The 300-nt window shown below is 65.0% G+C and overlaps 1 protein-coding gene across 1 annotated transcript in view; it reads right to left on the bottom strand.

The window, feature by feature from the left end:
• NELFB (negative elongation factor complex member B) overlaps nt 1–300 on the bottom strand; it is a 15381-nt gene that overhangs the window by 14657 nt on the left and 424 nt on the right. Inside the window, exon 2 of the mRNA XM_009636315.2 lies at nt 194–296. Within this exon, the coding sequence (XP_009634610.1) occupies nt 194–296 (103 nt within the window). The remainder of the gene's footprint in view (nt 1–193; nt 297–300) is intronic.

The raw sequence follows: 300 nt of genomic DNA, 5'->3' as shown, positions 1-300 counted from the left end.
ACAGGGGGGGGGGGGGGGTGTCGCCGGCCCCGTTAGCCAGCAAACGACAGCAGGGACGGCTAAAGACCTGATGGTTAAAAAATAGAAGAAAAAAACCACAAAACACAGACCCCACCTCACGCCTTCTCGTGCTCCCTACCACCCCACAGCCCCGGCCCCTTATGGGCGCCCCCTGCCAAGGGCCCCGGTGCACCCCCGCCCCCAGGCACCTCCACGGCGACCCGCCCCACCTGGAACTGCTCGATGGCCTTCAGAGGCTCCGTGCAGTTGGTCAGCGTCTCCTTCAGGGCCTCACCCTTG

The sequence above is a fragment of the Egretta garzetta genome, unplaced genomic scaffold (genome assembly GCF_000687185.1).
Source record: "Egretta garzetta isolate BGI_Z169 unplaced genomic scaffold, ASM68718v1 scaffold143, whole genome shotgun sequence".
Classification (NCBI taxonomy): Eukaryota; Metazoa; Chordata; class Aves; order Pelecaniformes; family Ardeidae; genus Egretta; species Egretta garzetta.
The sequence above is the reverse complement of the archived record's forward strand: the minus strand, read 5'-3'. Positions and strand labels throughout refer to the sequence as shown.